Genomic DNA, 18,114 nt, shown 5'->3' with positions numbered 1-18,114 from the left:
TTCTCCAAATACCTTCTGGGCTGCCTGGAGCGGGCAGCCAAGCCCTTTTAGCCAGCCTGGCCCTCGATGCCAGGGGCAGCATCAGGCAGCCATCAGTGACTTACTCTACGCCAGCTGAGTCCCCAGGACAGCACTTGTAATTTCAGTGCCATAGATAGATCTAAGGGTGGTGTGTGTGTGTATTTTTATGGACGGGCTCCAGAGCTCTCTTGAGATTCTTGATCCAAAAAAAGTTAATAACCACTACTCTAGGAAGTTCTAATTGCAAATTCTTAAACCTGAGAGGACTCAGCACTTTTTTCTCCATTCCCCATCAGACCATAACCTCCTCCATTAAACTGTAATCTCCTTTAGAACTAAAACTACAAAAACTAGTCTTGTGTCTCATTCACAACTGTAATCTCAGGTCTAGCATGGTGTTTAAAAAGAAAAAAGAAAACTGAGTTTTAAAAAAATAGTTAATTAGCCTAATTAATTAATTGGGGCTTATGTCCCTTCCAGCATCCCTTCTCCTGCAGCTATTTCTCCTGAAGGGCTTAAAACACTTGAGAATTTCATTTCTGTAAACAGGTTGTGGGAATTTCCCAAATTTACAGAAGCTCAGAGTGACAGTTTCATAGTCTTAACAACACATTTATCTTGGGCAGAGAAATCAGACTTTCCTCCCCCAGTTCCTTCTACCAATCACCACTGCTACAATACATAATAAAAACAGAGAGCTGCTGCCTCAAATTTCCACCCTGCTCAAAGCCAACACCACACAATTACCAGCAGAGACACCATGTGCACACATGTAAGCCACACATGCAAACAGATCAGCTTAAGTCTGTCAGTCCTATGAAGGTAGTGCTTGAGAAAGAACTAGATTTGAGGATAATTAGAAGGATGACCAGAGCCATTACCCAAAGCTGGAGACAAGAAAGGCATCTTGCAGACACTGCCCACGCTCTGTCTGACAGGCAGTGCTGACACTCGGCAGCATGACGAGGCACACGTGCCACCCTCAGCCAACTCCTCACCGCCCGGAGACTGCTTGGGGCAGCCCCCAGTGTGAGCCCAGGGGCTGCTGGATTGGATAACTCTTCTATTTTTGGAGCAGCCTATACTCCCCTCTGCCTTCTGGCTTAATAAGCCAGAGCAGGCAAGATGCCTACTCAAGGGAGGAAAAGGCAACATGCTCTTGACTCTTTCACTGCCAAAATGAGGCCCATGGCTCTAAGGGTGGTCTTCTCATGAAAACACCACTGTTCTGTAGAGCTTGAGCTGAATGAAAACCTGAAACCCTACTCCCTACTAGAAGCAAAAACTGCAACTTGGTCTCTATGCTTCATCCTATTTTAATTCAGTTCAAGAGCCCATGTTCCAGTTGCCCCCCCCAAAAAAAAAATCCTCAACCCAGGGTGGAAAGAGCTCATACTGGCCTGTTCCCAACAAAGGGTTGAAGGGCTGAAGATGTGACTTGAGGAGTGTGAGTGGCACTGTGGAAATTAGAAACCAGGAACGCAAGCTGCCTGGCAGGAGACTGTAGTCATGAGGCTGGAAGGAAGGCAGGACTCTGAAGTCCCCAGGTGCCCTGAAATGGGCATCCATGATCTAAGAACACTCTGAACTCAAAGTCCTTCCCGGCCCTTCCAGTTCAACACAACTAGTCTTCCAGCCTCTTTCTTTTTTCAGATTCCCAAAAATTAGAGCCATAAGAGACTTTAAAGCACATCCAATCCAATCTCTCCTTTTAAGGATGAGGAAACTGAGGCCCAAGGTCACACAGTGAGAGAGTGACAAAGCAAGGATCTGAACCTGGCCTCTCTTGATTTCAGTCCAGGGCTCTTCCCTGTAAATCCTACAGGGTTCTAAGCACCGTTCCCTTCCGGGTTTTTCTCCATCTGTGACCCCACCCTCACCTTCCCAACCTCTGCAGCCCTCAATTCCACCTTCTTACCCCAAATCCGTAAAGCTCGGTGCCCGCCCAAGGCACACCGCGGAGGGCATTCCTCCACGTGCTTCCCTCCAAACCTCCCACCCACCCAAATCCTTCTTTCAACTCCATCCCGGGTTACGGGACCCCGCCCCCCCGCTCCCTCCAAAATTGCACCCTCCTCCCTCGCCCACACCCCAGCCCTGCACCCGGGCCCCGCCCGCCCGGGAGGCCCCGCCTCTCGCTGTCCCCCCTTATCCCAGGCGGCTGCACTCACGCCCGAGCCCCTCTCACCGGTAAAGCCGCTTAGTGTGGAGGACCTTTGCTTCGGGCTCGCTGCTCTCCCCTGTGGTGGGGCCTTGGCTCATGGTGCCCAAGTCCGGGGGCGGCTCCCGGTCACAGGCCCCCGCCACCCACCACTGCCGCCACCACTGCTGTCTCCGGCCGTAGCCGCAGCCGCCACCGGCGCCGGCCCTGCTCGGCCGCCATCGCTGTGAGGCGGCTGCCCGCGACAGCTCCTCCTCCGCCAGCCAAATCTCGCGATAGCAGATGCACAGTTGCAGGCCAGTGGTCGGCTGCTACCAAATCTCGCGAAACTAGTTTTCCCTCCCGGGAAGTTGCCAGAACTAACTCTGGGCAGCATGGCCTCTTTCCGGCTTCTCCGAGCACTTGCGAAAAACTTTATTGACAAAGCTGCCAGCGAACGGACAGTGGACTCAGTGAGAGGGCTGAAGCTGAGCTGGATCGGGGCAGATGGGCTCACAGCTAGGAGCGTGACTTTGCTTTGTCATACGTTGGTCATTTGGTCCATCCTTCTGCCCCTTTACCCCTCCTTCCATTTGAGCCAAGCGTCTTTCAGATAACTGGTTAGAGAGATTCCAGTTCTCCCCTTATTCCATTATTTAAACAAACAGAAAAACGAGTATGTGAAAATTTCCTTGGAAAGGACCGAGCATAACTTAAGGGTAAGACCCTTCAAGACACGACTCTTGTACAAGCACCTGAGCCCTCAGCTCTCCCACCCCCAAAGATTTCCGCTTGCATATCCATCTCTCGCCAGTCCAGCAAACATTTATTGAACACCTGCTGTCTTCCAGTCACACTGCTGGGTTCTGAAGACACAGAGATGAGCAATCCAGACACTGTCCTTGCCCTCACAAGCTCAAAAGGCTTTAGAGATAAGGTCCCACAGGAATGAGAAGCCACTCCCTCACGTTTCTGCCCCCTGGTTCTCCCATTGGAAAGATCACCCTGGATTCCTATTGCTTTCTTAACCTTAAACCTAAGCTAAAAGGCAAGGTGTTGGGGTTGGGGGTGGGGCCCGTGTTCATGTTAAAATGGGAACATAAATCCCCCTGCCACCACTACGCTTCTGGTTCCAGCCACCGACCTTCTTTCTGTTCCTGACACAGCCTAAGGCTTTCCCACTCGTTGGCCTTTCACTTGCTGTTCCTCTGCCTAGAACACTCATACTCCTGATTTCCCATCAGGTCTCAGCTCAAATGTCACCTTGGCAAAGAGGTTTTTCCCTAATGAAATTGTCTTATTGATTTAGTTGCTAGGCTTCTTTATCATGTTACCCCAATAGAACAAGCTCCTTAAGGGCAGACACCTTGCCTGTCATCTTGTTCTCTCCTGTGTGCCTAGAAGAGAGCCTGGCTAATAATAGATGTTCAATAAATATTGAACGACTAAGTGTAGAAATTCCACCTCTTTTCTGGGTATCCTAACCTATGCCAAGCATCCTTTGATCCACAGACCCACTCTTCCCCCTCTGCTTTCCTGAGCTGGGAGCTCCTACACATCCCATGTGCCTAGAACACACACTTACCTCTATGCCCAGCTGCACCCCCCTTTCAGAAAGGATGATGTCCTGCCCTCATGCTTTTTCTGTCGGCCGATTCAGCAGGGCGGAGCCTGCCCCTTTAATCTGGGCCCCACCTGCTCTGGTCAGACAGGTTTGGAGACACAGGTAAAGGGAGGGACACTGAGAGGAATACTTGCAGAGCCAGCAGGGAGCTGAGCAGCTCCTTCCCGGACACTGGGGACCCTCTGCCTCTCTCCAGATGGAAACTAAGAGGGTGTCATGGGTCCAAATGGCAAGAGGTAGGAGGCCCTTGAGATGGTAGAGGGAGGGGAATCAACCCCATCCAGAAGCAGTGAGATGGAGGATGGGAGGGAGGGGAGAAAGACACGAGACAAGGCATGGGAAACAGCCGTGATTAGACCTAGAAGTCAAATTGGACAGACCCAGGCCCTCCGGGGATGGGCAAGGTGGGCTAGTGAGGAGTTTGGAAACTGACTAAGTACTCAGGTGGGAGAAGAAAAGAATAAGGTGCACTGCTACTGCCAGCTCCTTGGAACAGATCTGTTGGCAAATCACTGGTATCATTTGCCAGGAGAGTCCCAAGAAGGGATCTGCAGGGAGAACGGGAGGTTTGAAGGTGAAGGGGGCAGCTTCTCTGTCCACAAGAAGATCCTTAGTGGGAAGGAAGCTCTTGGCAAAATTCTAAACACCTCCTCTTCTTCCTGTTCCTGAATTAGGGTGGCCATGATGACCCCAGGGGTTTTGGTGGAGGGGGATAGAAGGCGTGGCTGGGGGCGGCTGAAGCCACAGCTGCCAGGGACTGTGCCCCTTGACTCACCCTTTCTGCTGGATGGCATTTGATGTCGAAAGGGTGCCTCCATTTCAGCTGCTCACTTCCCTCCCACCTCCCTCTGTTTCAACACCTTCCTCCATACCATGTTCTCCCCAAGGTCCCAGAAGGGGCTAAAGCCCATGAGACCAGCTGCCCTGGAGCGTTCCAGTTCTAGCAACCCAACCCAAGGGCCAGAGGACAGGAGCTTCTGACAGAGCTTTCCTCTGCTCTCTCCAGGGTGACATCACCTCACGGTAGCCCCCAGAAGTGAGGCCCCACGATGACAGAACCTGAGACCCTGCCCCTGCTGGAAGTGAAGGGGCCCGAGGCCCCAGAGAAGAGCCCACCCCAGGTCTTGATCCCCAATGGCGGGCAGCCAGAAGGGGAAGGCGGGGCTGAGTCCCCCGGAGCTGAGTCCTCTGGACTAGGGTCTTCAGCTGGGTCTCCCACAGCCGGAGAGGGGACTGAGGATGGTCTAGATAGCACAGTAAGTGAGGCTGCCACCTTGCCCTGGGGGACTGGCCCCCAGCCCAGTGCCCCATTCCCAGATCCCCCTGGCTGGCGGGACATTGAGCCTGAGCCCCTTGAGTCAGAGCCACCCACCAAGCTAGAGGAGTTGCCTGAAGATGATGCCAGCCTGCTTCCTGAGAAGGCAGCCCGGGCCTTTGTGCCCATCGACCTACAGTGCATTGAGCGGCGGCCCCAGGAGGACCTTGTTGTGTGCTGTGAGGCGGGCGAGGGTGAGCGCCACCAGACCTTCCTGCCCCCCCGGGCGACCCACCCTGAGCCCTCAGAGCGCAAGTGGGCTGAGGCAGTGGTGAGGCCGCCTGGCCGCTCCTGTGGGGGCTGTGGGAGCTGTGGGGGCCGAGAGGGGCTGAGGGCCGTGGCCTCAGTGGGAGCTGCCCTCATCCTCTTCCCCTGCCTGCTCTATGGGGCATATGCCCTCCTGCCCTTCGATGCCCCACGGCTGCCTACCATGAGTTCCCGCCTCGTCTACACGCTCCGCTGCGGGGTCTTTGCCACCTTCCCCATCATACTGGGTGAGCCTGGGCCCTGTGAGAAGGAAGGGGGTATCTGGGAACTGGACTTGAGGGCAGGGCTTGCCTGGCTTGGGGAGCAGGAGAGTTTCCCTTCACTTGGCCTGGCCCCCTTAGGGCCTCCCACACCCTGCCACCCTGTGCCCCCATCTCCTCCCAGGACCACCTCAGCCCCACTGTGTAGGGTGCATGCCCGTGAGCTCTCCACTACAAACCCTGCCCCCAGCTTCCTGCCTACTGTTCCTCTTCTGACTTATGTGTTCTCCAACCCCACCCAGGGCTCCTGGTGTACGGGCTGAGCCTGTTGTGCTTTTCTGCCCTACGGCCCTTTGGGGAGCCACGGCGGGAGGTAGAGATCCACCGGCAATACGTGGCCCAGTCAGTCCAGCTCTTCATCCTCTACTTCTTCAATCTGGCCGTCCTTTCCACCTACCTGCCCCAAGAGACCCTCAAACTGCTTCCTCTGCTCACTGGTCTCTTTGCCATCTCCCGGTGAGTTGGGGCTGGGGGTGGGGCACAGGGGAGGTGATGGTGCTAGAGGGACCCAGGCATCTGAATGTCTGGAGAGCCAGGAACAAGGAATTTTCTGGATTCTGCACCAACCTAAATGTGTGCCCTGGAGAGCTGAATCTATTTTCTCCCTTGCACCTTACCTCACCTGGTAGCAGGTGATCAGCTCCTATGTCTTCCCAAAGGAAGTTGATTTCAGAGACACATCTACCAACCTAGAACTGGAAGGGCTTTCAGGTGCACGTAGACCAACCTCCACCCATTGCAGCCACTGCTCTGTGGCACTCTCATCAGGTGGCCATTGGCCTCTAGTTGAACACCTCCTGTGACCAGGTGCTCAATTCTTTATAAGGCAGTCTGTTTCATTTTTCAAAGGTCCTATTAGAAAGTTCTGTATATCATGCTAAAAACTGCTGCCCTGACTCTGACCTCTGGAATTGCCTAGGACAAATTCAGATATTTGACAACAGCTCTCAATTCCCCCACTCCAACACACTGCTCCTCTAGTGTTTACTTTCCTAAGTGGTCCTGGTCCCTTTACTGTCCTGGGTTGATTCCTCTAGGAAGGAAATTCTCCTGCTTGTCAATGGTGCGGGGGAACCTGGTCAAGGGTATTGTCTTTCTGTTCATACAAACCAAGGCCACATTAGCTCTCGTGGCAGCCTCATTACTCTCCTTTCATTTAGAATTTACAGTCACTAGAAATCCTTAGGAGTTTTTTTTCTCCTTTTTTTTTTTTGAGGAAGATTAGCTCTGAGCTCACTGCTACCAATCCTCCTCTTTTCACTGAGGAAGACTGGCCCTGAGCTAACATCCATGCCCATCTTCCTCTGCTTTATACATGAGACATCTACCACAGCATGGCTTGCCAAGCGGTGCCATGTCCGCACCCGGGATACGAACCTGCGAACCCCAGGCCACCAAAGCAGAACGTGCACACTTAACCGCTGCGCCACCAGGCCGGCCCCAGGAGTGTTTTTAAGTGAACTACTGTTAACCCAGAAGGCACCTTTGAGTTTCTGAAGCCAAATGCAGGTCTTTCCATTTTTTCCCTAATACATTTCCTTTTGTTACTTTCGATAAAGGATTCCAGGTAGCTTTAAACCACAAAAACATTCTTCCTATTGAGCTAAAATCTGTCTTCCTGTCGCTTCTGATTGTAGTCTTGTGGTCATCTGTCCCACCAGCCTCCTGACCATCATGCAGCCCTGCATTTTCTCCCAGTAGATGTTTTCCAAGATAAATATGTTCCTGCTCATGTAACTCAGCTGCCCATCTCCCTCCCGGGGAATGCTGGTCTCGGACAGATGTTGGCTTAAGCAGCAAGAATCATCAGGGAGCTAAGGAAGACTCAGTGATTGTGTGGTCAATCTTCCCCATTTTACAGAGAGGAAATCACAACAGACTGGGGGAAAAGAGTTGCTCAGGTCAGTGAGCAGCAGTGGCGGACTAGAATCCAGGTCCCTTCCCTCTCTCATCCAGCGTCCTTTCTTCTCTACCATGGGCAAGTTACTTCAGCATTTTGTGCCTCAGTTTTCTCATCTAGAAAATGGAGTTGTTGTGAGGATCAAATGAGTCAATTCATATAGAATGCTTACAGTAGTCTGGTACTGGTAAAGGGGCTGCTAAATGTGAACTGTCATTATTACTATGCCTGCCGCCTCCTGGAGCAGTAGAGAAGCACTGGTTACTCTTCCCTCTGTTTCACGGCTAAAAAGTAGAGGCCTGTCCATCTTGTAGAAAGCAGTCCTTCATATATTAAAAGGAAGCTGCTGCACTCCCCCCATTGTCGGGGGGTGGGGGGAGGTCTATATTTTAAATGGATCTTCCATGAGGGGAAATTTGATTGTGGCTGATCCTTCCCTCTGGGCTTCGAGCCCTGTTGAAGCTGGCTTCTTTACTCTCTTCTTTCCCTCTACCCCTCTAAAATGGCAGGAGAGGGGGTGATGAACAGGCTCAGGTTCAAATCACAGTTTTACTGTTTCCCGGACGTGTGACCTTGGACCAGTCTTACTTAATCCCTTTGGAATCTTAGTTTCTTCACCTGTAAAAGGGGCAATAAATACAATGGAATGTACTACAGCTGTAAAAGAATGAGGAGGCTGTTTATGTACTCAGATACAACAATCTCCAAGATATATTAGGCGAGGGAAAAAAATCAACATGCAGAACAGTCTATATAGAATGCTGCCATACTTCCCAAAAGGGGGAAAAGGAAAACATAAATCTTTTTTGCTCAAATATGCATAAAGTATCACTTGATGCACAAGAAACCATAATACTGGATGCCTGGGGTGGGAGTGGAGTGGAGGTGGGGGTGAGGGAAGAGAAGAGGGTGGCTGAGAATCAGTAAAGGCGGAATACTCATTGGTACCTTTGAATTTTGAACCATGTGAGTGTATAATGCCTACTCGAAAATTTTTAATTTGGGGCCAGCCTGGTGGCGCAGCGGTTAAGTTCACACGTTCCACTTCTTGGCCCAGGGTTCGCCAGTTCAGATCGCGGGTGCAGACATGGCACTGCTTGTTACGCCAGGCTGTGGTAGGTGTCCCACATATAAAGTGGAGGAAGATTGGCATGGATGTTAGCTCAGGGCCAGTCTTCCTCAGCAAAAAGAGGAAGATTGGCAGCAGTTAGCTCAGGGCTAATCTTCCTCAAAAAAAAAAAAAAAGGCAAAACAAAACTTTTAATTAAAATTTGAAAAGTACACAAAAGAGGGTAATAATATACTCACCTTACAGAGATGTGGGAAGGTCTAAATTAAATAGTGCCCCTAAAGTCATTAGCACCGCGCCTGACGCATCGTAATGGCAGGAGCACCCGCTGTTTTCAGAAGTATGGGTTGTACCCACCAGCCCCATCTGCCTCCCTCGCTATCTGTTCTCCCCGCCATCAGCCTATTGCCCGTTAGCTGCCGTGTTTCCCTCAAGGGTAGCCCGACCTTCTTGTCCCGGCAGGCTGATATACTGGCTGACCTTCGCTGTGGGCCGCTCCTTTCGAGGCTTTGGCTACGGCCTGACGTTCCTGCCCCTGCTGTCCATGCTGATGTGGAACCTCTACTACATGTTCGTGGTGGAGCCCGAGCGCATGCTCACTGCGGCCGAGAGCCGCCTGGACTACCCCGACCACGCCCGCTCGGCCTCGGACTACAGGCCCCGCCCCTGGGGCTGAGCCGCTCTGCTCCACCCTCTTGCCCCCAGCCCGGGAACTCGGTGGGACAGACCTCGCTACTTTCCAACAGGGGTCCGCCCGATCCAATCAGAACCTGGACTGTCCCCTGCTTTCCCTTAGTCGGCGCTGCCCTTGACCTTTGGAGGCCAGGATAGTCGTGAGGGAGGGACTTAGGCCGTATTCTTGAAGGGAAAGGGGTGGGCAGCCATGTCCCTTAAGGATGCTGAGGGCACAGGACCAGGACCAGCAGAGACGAGGTTCCTTCCTGAGCAGCACCGCCCCCCCCACGCCCCCCGCGCTACTAGTAGCGCCCACCTCTGCTGGAATCTGCTCCACTCTCCAGCCTCCTATGAGGCAGCAGGCAGAGCCACAGCCAAAACTCTGACCATTTCTGTGCTGGTTGTCTAAGCAGAGGGCCTCAAGGAGACTGGAAAGATTGCCCATGCCTAAAGACAGAGGCTGGGCATCAGATCAAATAGAACTTTCACACTTGGTGAAAAACTTGCTGGGGTCTAGGGTTTAGGGCCCTCCATGACTGGCCTTCATAGGCCCTTTAGCCTCAGTCAAGATGGTTACAGCTGCCCCAGCCCAGAGCTGCTGCCTCCTCCCTTCCAACCGATTTAGGCCCCTGTAACTTCCCACCTCCAAAGTGCCCAGAAGTCACGCCTCTCCCATGGGAAGAGGAGCCAAAGGGAAACCTGCCTCCCAAGAGGGGTGTGTGTGTGTGTGTGTGCGTGTGCACGCGTCCTTGCATGTGGTGGCTGGGTGGTTGGAAGGCATAGTGGCTGATGTGAACCCCGTGTGAGTGTGTGTGTAACAATAAATGACTACCACAGTCTTCCGCATCTCTTTCTTCATGTTTGCCCCCAGTCTCAAGTGTCCCTTCCTTGTTTGATTCAGACTGCACGAGAAACCTCCCTGCGCTATATGATGGAGAGTGGTTGCAGGAGCCTCGTCCCATGGCAAGGGATGGAACTAGGCCTGGTGAGGAAATGGGGCCTTCCATGCCCACCTCTTAGCCCTCTCATTCCCTGGAACCAGCCCCAAACCAGCCCAACAACACTCACACACTGAGAGACCAGCCCTGTGGAAAAAATAAATCTATTTCATGCTCTCCAGGGCAGCCAACCAGTCAGAAGGCCTCTTATTTAGGCCTCTGAGTCCCATTCGAGGCAAATGGGGAAAGGAGGGGTAGGGGGGCAATCCCAGGAGGACCCTTCCTCCAGCACTCACCCTGTCCCTCATCCCTCCCCAGAGTGTGAAGGAAGCTCCACCTGGGGGTCCCCAGGAAGTTGAGGTTGGTCTCTGAGGTTCTGCAGAAAAGCAAGAAGGGAGCAGCGGGCCGGGAACATTGACCCTCAAACCTTCAGGCCAGCAAGGCAGGTCCAGTAATGTCCTTCCCTCTAGAGAGTGGGTCTCAATTTATGCGCTGGTATTCTGAGTACCGCTTGTGGCCCAGCAGCAGAAACAGGCCTCCTGCCAGCAGCATGAGCCCTGGAGCACCCAGGGCCACCGCCATGATGCCTAGGACTAGTGGGGACAAGGCATCTACTGGAGGGGTGCCCACACCCAGGAGCATTGACCTAGAGCAAGCAGAGTGAGAAAGAAAGGTAAGCAGGCTTAGGAGGGGAGGCTGAGAGGCCCTCCTCCACTTCAACCTCCCAGACCCTTTGCCCAGGCCCTAACTCACCAGCTGAGGTAGTGTTGGTCCCAGTAGCCAGGGCCTGTGGAAGCCCCAAATGTCAGATTGAAGGCACAGAAGTTATTCTGGGACCCAAAGAAGGCTCGGACAATGGGTGACTGGGGGAGAAGGTATGCCAAGGCGGGGTAAAGAGGGGAAGCTTGGCAGGGCAGGGCTGATTCCCGGCTCCCCTGCTTCTGGGAGAAAGCCACTGGTCGCCACTGCACGAAGCCTGTTGGGACGGAGCCCCATAACAGCTGGTGCAACTGGGGAGAAAGGCAAACAGGCAGGGTGAGGAGGACCATCCTGTGCCCGACCCCTCTTTTCCCCTACCCTTTCCCAGCCTCCATCTGTCGCTAGTTGTCCTGAGTCCCAGGCCTGCTTCTAGAACTCACAGGCTATCTGCACCAGGGCTTCAATCTCTCCTCTGTAGAAAGGGGAGTTGGACTAGATAAGCACTGAGTCCTTTTTCAGCCCTGACACTCTGCAAGCTGGTACTCAGCTCCCTGCTCTGAGTCCCCAGGCCCTTTCAGATTCTACCTATCAGAGCACTAGTCACACTGAACTGCCTTCTGTCTTTTCCACTGAGGGCCAAGACCAGGCCAAATTCATTAGCACAGGGCCCAGCACTTAAAGGAGCTGAATAAAGTGGTGCTAAGTGCTAAACGGTTGAATGATTCTCTGAGGTTCTAATGGGGTCCACCTACATTCCCCCACCCATCTGCTTCTCCACTGGAAGCCTGACCTGGAAGACAGCAGGTGTGTATTCATCATCAATGGAGTGCTGCTCCTGCACTGAGGGGCAGTCAGGGCCCTGGCCCAGGGTGGCTACCTCCAGCCCAAATAGGGAGCGGTTTCCCTGAGGAGAGGCCCCAACCAGGGCCACCTCTAGCTGGCAGGTGTCCGCTGTGTGCAGAAGGCGAGGGGGTTGGGCTGGCCGGCCGGATCTGGAGAAGGCCTGCACCTAGGATGGAGGAGGCAAGGGAGGAGTGGGAAGCAGGTGGATGCTTCTGCGTGGAGGCCACCCCCATCATTAGCTCCCACCCTCATAAACCAGCCTTTTGAGTTCTGATTCCCCACATCCTTACCCTGAAGGACAAGCTGCCATTGGCAAAAGCCTTGGTGGGGTCATGAATCGGGCGACCTTGAAATGTAGCGCTCATGGTGGCAGGATCCAGTGAGTCACTGATGTTGTTCCAGGAGAACTTGGCCAAGGAATATGGGGGATATGGTTTTCCTGGAGGCTTTGCTGCTGCATCGGATGTGTTGGTGCTGTCAAACTCAAACAGCTGGCAGGTAGGGGTGGAGTTGGACTGGGCTGGTCAGGGTCCAGCTTTCTCCTGAATCACCATCCCCTCCTCACTGGCCCCACCCCCAGGCTCTCATACCTGCCTCTGCTTCACCCACCCCCAGTCTTCAGTTCCTCCAATTTGGATGAACCCTCTCCTCTGCACTCTTCCCCCTGGTTCTCCCCTAATGTCCTCACCCTGGTAAAGACAAGGGCAGAAGAAAACTGGATGCTGTCCTTTGGGAGCACCATCAGGCCTCCATCAGGCTTAGGGGAGAGCAGGCGGCTCCAGTTGACACTCAGGGTGCTGTAGGGGGTGTTGGTGGCCACCAGCAGCACTGCTGGAGGCCCCAGGCTGCTCCATACATAGTGCAGCGTGGAGTTGGTACCCACTGCCCGAACATGAAGCAGGTTTTGGGGGGGGTCCAGCCAGTCAGGGATGACCTCCAGAGATACCTAGAACATGAAGTAGTGGAGGGCCGAGGGAAGAGGATCAGGGAGAGACACAGGGGAAAGAAGCTTGCGGGGGGCGGGGGGGCGGCAGGGGGCTTGGGACATGCTGGGGAAAGGGTGAGACCCTGGGGGGCAAGAGGATCTGTGTGGGAGCTAAGGGAATCCCGGTGTAAGGAGCAGAGTGCGGGGTGGAGGAGAGGTGGGTAGAGCCAGAACCACCCTGACCTTGGAGGAGAAATCAGGGCACAGGGCTGAGAGGAAGGAAAAAATCCAACACTTGCCTGGATCTGGGTCACTCAGGCTGAGTCAGGGTCCAGACTTCACCGGAAGACAAGAAGTCCTCACACTTGCCCCACTCCACAATCCTGTCCCGTGACCCGTGACTGCTCCCCACCCCGACTGAAGAAGTCCTCTCTAGGCATCCACCCCGCCCCCCACCCATTGGCTACCCTAGATTCTAACCACCCTTTAAGGGTAACATTTCCTGAAACTTCTATTGCTTTAGCCTCTCACCTGGCGGGTCTCTTCCCCCAGCAGGCCGAACGGGGCTGCAGATAGAAGTACACTCAGGAGGAGCATGGGGCTGGGGGCACAATGCCCCCAACCCCAGCGGGGCTCCTCACAGCCACACATGCAGCGCCAACTTCAGAGGGCGGAAGACACTGGAGTCATGTGACTCACTGATTCAGCTGATCCCTTTAAAGGGCGGGGCCATCACACCAGTTCTTAAAGAGACCTCCTCCCTTAACTCAGATTTAGGCTTGAGTGAGAATAAAATCAGAAAAGATTAGGAGTTGGGCATCTCCAAAGGAGCTGGCAAGCAAGACATCACAGACTAGATAGATACGCGGACATACTCCCAACCTCTTCTACTCAACTGGCCCCATGGAACAGTTACCTGTAACTGGGTATTGTATCTGGATTCAAGATCCAAATGGGATCCCAATAAAATGACTCTGTGGTAGGGAAGGCAGAGAGAGGAATTTGAAGGAATTCTGTGGGGGAGATGGTGCACCCGACAGGGTTCTTTTTGTCAATTTTTAATATTTATTGAGCCCCCAGGTATGCAGGTTCTTGTCCTGGAAGAGCTCACAATTGTATTGTGGAGAAAAGATAAGACAGAAAATAAGATATGAGAGCAATATATACACGTCAAAAAAGGGAGCTCATGCCTGGCAGAAGGAATGCATTTTGTTGTTCTTGGGTTTTTTTGCTTAATCTTTCTCTTTTTTTGAGGAAGATCAGCCCTGAGCTAACATCTGCTGCCAATCCTTCTCTTTTTTGCTGAGGAAGACCGGCCCTGAGCTAACATCCATGCCAATCTTCCTCTACTCTATATGTGGGATGCCTATGACAGCATGGCTTGTCAAGCGGTGCCATGTCCGCACTCGGGATCCAAACTGGCGAACCCCGGGCCGCCGAAGCAGAACGTGCGCACTTAACCGCTACACCACCGGGTCGGCCCCTGCTTAATCTTAAAATTATTTTGACTCATAATAAATGCATATGGTACAAAATTCATAAAGCACCAAAGGGTATCACCTCTGACAAACAAAAATGGCAAGCAATAGGATACATTAGAGTATATGAGGAAGCCATTTGGTATAAACCTAATTCGGCCTTACTTTGTTTTTTCCAAAAGGGCCTGACTGTGGCTGTTGAGCATGCATTGTATATCTGCTTTAAAACATTTCCTATGGCAAGAACAAAGGCCCTTGAGATAAAGGTGCAACTTCCCCCGACACTGGCATTTCCTTAAGGATAAGCATCTTTCCTTAGGCTAGGAACTGATTGCTGTGCTCACCTTTGACCACCTAGCTCTAGACAGCAGCCTGCCATCCTGCTGTGTTCACTGAGACAGCAGACCTACCTGCTATTTCCATCAATTGCTGTGCCAACAGAGCAGTCTCGCGACAATTGTAAAAGGGACATTTCAATCCTATGTGAAACATCCTCTTTGGGGGTATATAACCACTCTGTGCACCCCAGCGACAATTGTAAAAGGGACATTTCAATCCTATGTGAAACATTCTCTTTGGGGGTATATAACCACTCTGTGCACCCCAGCGACAATTGTAAAAGGGACATTTCAATCCTATGTGAAACATCCTCTTTGGGGGTATATAACCACTCTGTGCACCCCACTTCTTCGGTGCCCTTTCTTCCTTCAGGAAGAAAGGCCCCGGGCCATGGTCCTCAGATTTCAGCTCAGAATAAAGTCTCCCAAATTTTCATTTATAGATTGGTTATGGATTATTTTTGTCAACACCCCTATTTCCCAGCAACCTGGGTCCTTCCCTGAGACAACTACTATTACCAGTTTCTTATGTGTCCTTCCAAAGATATTCTATGCATACTCAAGAACACATGTAATATACACATATTACATAATACATGTAACACGTAGATATACATACACATAATACCATACAGTGGCATCCAAACATTGTTCTGCAGTTTGCTTTTTCACTTATATATTGAAGGCTGTTCTGTATTGATGCACTTGTATTAATTAATTCTCCACTAAGTATTTCATTGCAGGAGGATGTTCCATGGATATATTTCTCCAGAAGTTTGATAGTTTCCAACACTTTGTTATGGCAAACAATGCTGAAAGGAATACCCCTGTATGTATAGCATTTCGTATATATTTGTAACCAAATTCAGAGGATTACATCCAGGTCAAATTGTCCTCTATGACGTTTATCAATTGACACTCACACCACATGTCTGACGGCCCAATTTCCCCAGAAGCTTGAGAGTGCTTACCAATTTGCATTTCCCTATGAATAGGGCTAAGCATTTCTTCATGTTCTACAGTCATTTATTTTTGCTTATCCAGAGCTATTTATACCCTTTGCCTCTTTTTCTATAGGCCCTATCTTCTTAACTGCTAAGTTCTAAAAGTGCTTTAAGGAAATTAACTCTTGTATTGTTGCAAACATCTTCCCTCCCCCTTTGTTTTTTTGTTTGCCTTGCAAATTTCTTATGTACTTACATTTATTTTTTTTCCCCCACTCTGCTAAGCATTTTTTTTTTATTTTAAGGATTGGCACCTGGGCTAACAACTGATGCCAATCTTTTTTTTTTTTCTGCTTTATCTCCCCAAAGCCCCCTGTACACAGTTGTATATCTTAGTTGCAGGTCCTTCTAGTTGTGGGATGTGGACGCTGCCTCAACGTAGCCTGACGAGTGGTGCCATGTCCGTGCCCAGGATCCCAAGCCTGGGCTGCCGCAGCAGAGTGCGTGAACTTAACCACTCAGCCACAGAGCCAGCTCTATATTTTTAAGTCTCACGTTTTTGTTTGCTTTTTTTGAGGAAGATTGGCCCTGAGCAAACATCCTTACCCCTCTCCCATTTTCTGTATGTGGGATGCCTGCCACAGCATGGCTTGGTAAGTGGTGCGTAGGTCTGTGACAGGGATCCAAACCTGCGAACCCCAGGCCACCAAAGCTGAGCACGCAAACTTAACTGCTGTGCCACCTGGCTAGCCCCTAAGTCTCATGTTTTCTTCCAGTACTCATATGGTTTCACTTTCTTATATTTAAACCTTTAAATCTGCCTAGAATTAATTTTGCTGTAATGAATGAAGTTCAGGACTCAATTTCATTTTTCCCCCAAATGGCTATTCTAGAATGAACTCAAGTTTCCTCAAACTTACATTTTTCTTGAGAAAAAAAGTATTTCTATCCTCTGAGGTGTCAACTCTGAGGCCCAATGAGAAAATAAAATCAAGTCTTGGCTGAGTACAAAGGGTTTGAGTAGTCAGGCATTCAAACCTCCCCACCCCCAAAATACTGCTTTACAGGGGGAAAACAGAATTTGGCTGAATCTAGGAGTCTGACAGCAGGAAGAACCATGAGGAGTCAAGGAGGTGGCAAAACTATGTTCAGGGAATCATTAAATTTAGTGAACAGGGTTCACGCAAGGCACTAGAAAAACTGGCTTGGGTAGCCTTTAATCACTACGGTAAATTTAGGCTTTGGGCAGCACAAAAGGGCTATGAAAGCTAGACTAGAGAGTACAGGTTGACCTCTCAGGCTAGAAGGGATTTCTGCAGGTTCAGGACACATTATAGGTGCCTAAAGAAAAAAGAGGCACTGATGGCAGCAGGGGAGACTACTATGTACAATTATCCAAGTGCTTAACCATTAGAGCTGCAACCAGAATGGACCCAGCAGAGTAAGGACCAAAGGGGAGGAAAGAATCTACAGGGCGTGACTACCTTCCTCTCTCTACAATTTCTCTGTGCTATTTCTTCAAGATTTTTCAAATTTATTTACTTATTTCAGAATTAACCCATTATCTAAGGTCTTAAAGCTCTGAGAGAATTACTAATACTCCAAGTAAAAAGGCAGAGATTTCAGCAAGAGGTAGGTAGGTTTATTTCAGAGCCCCCTGTAGAAGAGGAAAAGCTGAGGCTTTTAGACTGGGCTGAGCAGGAAGCTAAATATTAGGTAGAAACAGAGCAGGCCATCTCCAGAGGCCCTCTCACAAGCTCTTTTCCACCTCACACCTCAGTTAAGTCAGCACAGCCAACTGTAAAAGTATGGCTTCTAGGGCCAGACTGCCTACACAGGAATTCCAGATCTGCCATTCACCAGCTTTGCGACCCCTGGACAGCTACTTTATGCTTTAGATACCCCATCCTAAGATGAGGGATACCACCCATCCTACATGGCGGTTGCGAGGACTGGTTACCATATGCAAAGTGACTAGAACATGTCTATTATATGTGGCAGGCACTATGTGCTAGCTATTATTATTCTACCTAGTATTCAACTTAATATGACTAAGTCCTGTGGTCAAGGAGGAGATAAAGGCTGATTGTATGAATCATAAGGAGAAAGGGGACGGTGAAGGCCCAATAGCCAAGAGCAATCACACAGAAGAAACCAAAGGCTAGCCCCACCTAGCATCCCAGGGGCACTACTCAAGATTTTTTCCCCTTGATAAAAACAAAGAACAAAAAGAGATTTAAATCTTTTGGTTTTGCTCACAGGGAAAGCAGAAGTCTTACTATGACACACAAGCATAAAATGACAATAAGCCATGAGGCCAGAATGTAGATTGGAATCAAGAAGGACAGTGGGGGAAGAGGGCAGAGAAAGAGAATTCCAGGTGAGAGAGAAGAATTCTGAAAGCTACAGGATGCAATACAAAAACACAGCCATTCTATGTTCTTTAGGACAAATGCCTGAGCCCCAGCATGTATTGGGTGTTGCTCTGCACACAACCAGACGGGGAACACCCATGGTTTGGACAGGTTCCTCCTGTTCTTTGGGTGGTGAATGTAAAGTGGTGCTTCTTTAAGCTTTACAGTATCATTTTTCGGAGTCCAAGAGTCTTCCCAACTAGCACCTACTGAGAAGTCTGAAGAACACTCATTAGAGAAGGCAAAAGACACTTGATGACCTCA

General features: G+C 50.9%; 3 protein-coding genes across 14 annotated transcripts in view; 1 reads left to right on the top strand and 2 right to left on the bottom strand.

Moving 5' to 3' along the window:
• SMG5 (SMG5 nonsense mediated mRNA decay factor) overlaps positions 1–9,219 on the bottom strand; it is a 32,905-nt gene extending 23,686 nt beyond the window's left edge. The window contains exon 1 of one of the 2 annotated variants that reach the window (XM_070268020.1): positions 9,077–9,219. Coding sequence is in view for 1 of the 2 variants with exons in the window: in XM_005614864.4 (XP_005614921.2) it covers positions 2,210–2,283 (74 nt within the window). In the remaining variant the exon portion in view is untranslated. Of the gene's footprint in view, positions 1–2,209; positions 2,514–9,076 lie in introns of those variants that run through there. The other variant, XM_005614864.4, reaches the window with a different exon arrangement.
• Positions 3,864–10,110, top strand: TMEM79 (transmembrane protein 79). 11 transcript variants are annotated; one of them, XR_011439163.1, is made up of 6 exons: positions 3,868–4,021; positions 4,792–5,594; positions 5,870–6,083; positions 6,948–7,136; positions 7,265–7,528; positions 9,059–10,110. XR_011439163.1 is itself a non-coding variant. In XM_014739945.3 (5 exons), exons 2-5 carry the CDS (start codon positions 4,835–4,837, stop codon positions 9,425–9,427), a joined length of 1,383 nt encoding a protein of 460 aa, XP_014595431.1. In that variant the 5' UTR covers positions 3,868–4,021; positions 4,792–4,834; the 3' UTR covers positions 9,428–10,110. The 11 variants fall into 11 exon arrangements, 5 of the variants coding, with proteins under 5 accessions (XP_001500133.1, XP_014595431.1, XP_070124123.1 ...); XR_011439161.1 differs by having other exon boundaries at positions 6,848–7,136; XR_011439162.1 differs by having other exon boundaries at positions 3,905–4,021; positions 4,673–5,594; positions 6,848–7,136.
• A 245-nt stretch (positions 10,111–10,355) lies between these two features.
• On the bottom strand, positions 10,356–13,394 carry GLMP (glycosylated lysosomal membrane protein). The gene is made up of 6 exons (XM_001495102.5): positions 13,208–13,394; positions 12,440–12,697; positions 12,042–12,242; positions 11,699–11,917; positions 10,963–11,219; positions 10,356–10,855 (listed from the first exon to the last, which is right to left on the bottom strand). The coding sequence occupies exons 1-6, from the start codon at positions 13,325–13,327 to the stop codon at positions 10,690–10,692; spliced, it is 1,221 nt and encodes a 406-aa protein (XP_001495152.1). The 5' UTR covers positions 13,328–13,394; the 3' UTR covers positions 10,356–10,689.
• Positions 13,395–18,114: the final 4,720 nt, after the last annotated feature.

This window comes from Equus caballus, chromosome 5 (assembly GCF_041296265.1).
Source record: "Equus caballus isolate H_3958 breed thoroughbred chromosome 5, TB-T2T, whole genome shotgun sequence".
Classification (NCBI taxonomy): domain Eukaryota; kingdom Metazoa; phylum Chordata; class Mammalia; order Perissodactyla; family Equidae; genus Equus; species Equus caballus.
This window is presented reverse-complemented; position numbering and strand designations above follow the sequence as displayed.

Coding starts and splice junctions, on each gene's coding strand:
- TMEM79 (XM_014739945.3), top strand. CDS start 4,835: ATGACAGAACCTGAGACCCTGCCCCTGCTGGAAGTGAAGGGGCCCGAG. Junction 5,595..5,869: donor CACCTTCCCCATCATACTGG/GTGAGCCTGGGC, acceptor AACCCCACCCAG/GGCTCCTGGTGTACGGGCTG. Junction 7,529..9,058: donor GGGGGAAAAGAGTTGCTCAG/GTCAGTGAGCAG, acceptor TTGTCCCGGCAG/GCTGATATACTGGCTGACCT.
- GLMP (XM_001495102.5), bottom strand. CDS start 13,327: ATGTGTGGCTGTGAGGAGCCCCGCTGGGGTTGGGGGCATTGTGCCCCC. Junction 12,698..13,207: donor TGGGGGAAGAGACCCGCCAG/GTGAGAGGCTAA, acceptor TTCATGTTCTAG/GTATCTCTGGAGGTCATCCC. Junction 10,856..10,962: donor GACCAACACTACCTCAGCTG/GTGAGTTAGGGC, acceptor TGCTTGCTCTAG/GTCAATGCTCCTGGGTGTGG.